We start from the raw sequence: 2,837 nt of genomic DNA, 5'->3' as shown, positions 1-2,837 counted from the left end.
CCCGTAAGGGAAGCTAGCCGGCCGGCCTCCATCATATCCACCCTCTCTATCCCATCCTCCTCTCGTGAGCCATGGAGTCGAATCAGGAGAAGGTTGCGGAGGGCAGAGGCGGCGACGCCCGGAGTCCGGTGCAGACGGTCTGCGTCTTCTGCGGTAGCAGTCCGGGGAACCGGCTGTCCTTCAGCGCTGCCGCGCTCGACCTTGGAAAGCAACTGGTGAGTGAACTAGCTAGCTTAACTAAAATATCTAGCAATGTTAGCTGGCCGCGCGTTCGATCGATGACTTGATAGTTTTTGCAGGTGGAGAGGCGGCTCGACCTGGTCTACGGCGGCGGCAGCCGCGGGCTCATGGGCCTGGTATCCAAGGCCGTCTTCGACGGCGGCCGCCACGTCCTCGGGTAATCAATGCCGACCCCACCCAAATCCCAATGCAAGCATTTCTTATTTTTACCAAAGCCACACTGCGTACTTCTTCTCCCTCCTTTCCGGTTGGTCACCCCTCTCTTGCCCTTGCTGTTGCAGGGTCATCCCCAGTGCCCTCCTACCCGAAGAGGCATCACCGAATCTCCATTCCTGTTTCCTATCATGTATTTTCCATATATTTAAGTGCGTATGAAACACGTGCTGTCGATGTGTAGGTGTCAGGGGAGACATTGGGAGAGGTGAAAGTGGTCAGGGACATGCACGAGCGCAAGTCAGAAATGGCGAAACACGCCGACGCTTTCATCGCCCTGCCAGGTCTCACTCAAAGATGGATAATATCAGCATTCCATTTTCAAGAAAAAGATAATCTCAGTATTCCATTTTAAAAAAGATAATCTCAGTATTCTTATTCCTAAACAGCATCACCTTTCTACTGCGACGTCTAGTCTAAAACATGTATTATTCGGCTAAAACATGTATTATTCCGTCGTTGCAATAATGATCGATGTGAAAAACATGGGTGCTCGATCGAGAGCCGAATGATGATCTTAGCTACTAGTTGTCCAATATGCGCAGGCGGTTACGGGACAATCGAAGAACTGTTGGAGATCATAGCGTGGGCGCAGCTGGGGATCCACAACAAACCGGTAATCTTGTCGTATTTAACTGCCATTTGCATTCTAGCTAACCTAGGCCCTCATTCGTCATGCCTAATACTAGCTTGGTTTTCACCCGCTAACACGAAAACGATGTTTAATACTAGGGGTAGCCAACAAACTAACGCTGCATGGTCGTTGGTGTTTTTTGATCAGGTGGGGCTGCTCAACGTGGACGGCTACTACAATAACCTGCTCTCGCTGTTCGACAAGGCCGTCGAGGAGGGCTTCATCGACGCCGCGGCGCGGAAGATCTTCGTCCTCGCCGACACCGCGGGCGACCTGCTGGCGCAGCTGACGGAGGCGAAGTTGGTGTTGGAGGATGATGACGATGCCGCCGGAGGAGAGACGGCCGCCGCCGCCTCCGCTGGCGTCTGAGGAAAAGAAGCTAATTGTCTTCGTGTATTTGTTCCTCTGTCTCTCCTTTCGTTGTTCTCTTGATTTCAAGTGTGTTGTTTTCTAGACTTCATGAATTGTGGATCATGCAACCAGCTTTTTTTTTTCCCAAATGGAAGGGGATCACATCAAACTTTGAGTAGTACAAACCCATTATATTAAGAACCCTTGAAGACAAGAAAATTATATAGAAATTATATCTAGATCATTCACTTATCTTCTCCAACTCCAGTCTTCGTCGCCGCCCATGGCATCGCTCCACTAGACCGAAGCAAGGTAAAACGTCGAGGTTGGAGTCAAATCCTACAACTAGATCTGCCAAACAACCCTAACATTAGAATTCCCGCAAGATTTGACATCTCGAATCTAAAGCCAAGACACATGTGAAGCTATGAAGGGGTATCAAAAGCTGCATCTCCGGATGTGAATGAGGAAGAAAACATCAAACACCACTATCCTTGGATACATTGTAGATGGTAGCTCGGAAATACATCCGCTGCCATCGCTGATGAGGACGATGACTCAGAAATAAAACCCTCAAAAGGAGACAACAAAAGCTCCCTCCCGTTTGCAAACAGAAAAAGCAAATATAAATATCTTAGTCCAAACACGAAGGAGCCTAGAACAAACATATCTCAACGATGGCCCGAGGCACGTTAGATCCAGAGCCAACATCGGGACTTTGGATTTTTATTGACGCTAAATACTATAAAAACTATAGATCTAACATGAGGGCTTCCTGCTCCTTCTCGTAGCCAGCGAGGATGCTGGAGGGGAAAATGAGAGGGCCCAAGTATGCAGCAGCGGAAGAAACCCTATGGGAGCTAGAGGGTAGATTTTTTAACGAAAATAGCACGATTGAGAATGCAATCTAGGGATGGCAATGGGTATAATACCCACAGGTAGAAGCTATATACACACGTACCCGCGAGCTAATTTCCAAACCAGTACCCGCACCCATTACCCATCACGGGTAAAAACTGACACCCGCACTTGCCACTCGCGGGTATCACATACTCGCGGGCACGTTTGTATACCCGTTGATATAGTAAACATGCATTAAATATAAGAGTAATTATGTAACAATAATATCATCAATTTAAACATGCATCTCAACTAAGATAATGAACAATCATCTCACATATATATAGCACACATATCACCCATACATATATAGTTCACACATACAACATATTGTTTCACGATTCAGCGGTGCTTAGTGCAATACAAACGAGCATGGTTCAACAAGACAATAAGTGCGGAGCTGATACACGGGCAAAGTGTCATGTGTAAACCTATTTTATACCTATCTCTCTATACCTGTTGGGTTTAACTTAAAACCCGCATCCATACCTAAGATAAA

At 47.2% G+C, this 2,837-nt stretch overlaps 1 protein-coding gene across 1 annotated transcript; it reads left to right on the top strand.

Moving 5' to 3' along the window:
* LOC133915668 (probable cytokinin riboside 5'-monophosphate phosphoribohydrolase LOG4) lies at positions 1–1,624 on the top strand. Its single transcript, XM_062358909.1, has 6 exons — positions 1–215; positions 300–397; positions 522–552; positions 638–737; positions 999–1,069; positions 1,235–1,624. The coding sequence occupies exons 1-6, from the start codon at positions 72–74 to the stop codon at positions 1,454–1,456; spliced, it is 666 nt and encodes a 221-aa protein (XP_062214893.1). The 5' UTR covers positions 1–71; the 3' UTR covers positions 1,457–1,624.
* Positions 1,625–2,837: the final 1,213 nt, after the last annotated feature.

This window comes from Phragmites australis, chromosome 4 (assembly GCF_958298935.1).
Source record: "Phragmites australis chromosome 4, lpPhrAust1.1, whole genome shotgun sequence".
Taxonomy (NCBI): domain Eukaryota; kingdom Viridiplantae; phylum Streptophyta; class Magnoliopsida; order Poales; family Poaceae; genus Phragmites; species Phragmites australis.
Note: the sequence above shows the minus strand (reverse complement) of the source record. Positions and strands in the feature narration are given on the sequence as shown.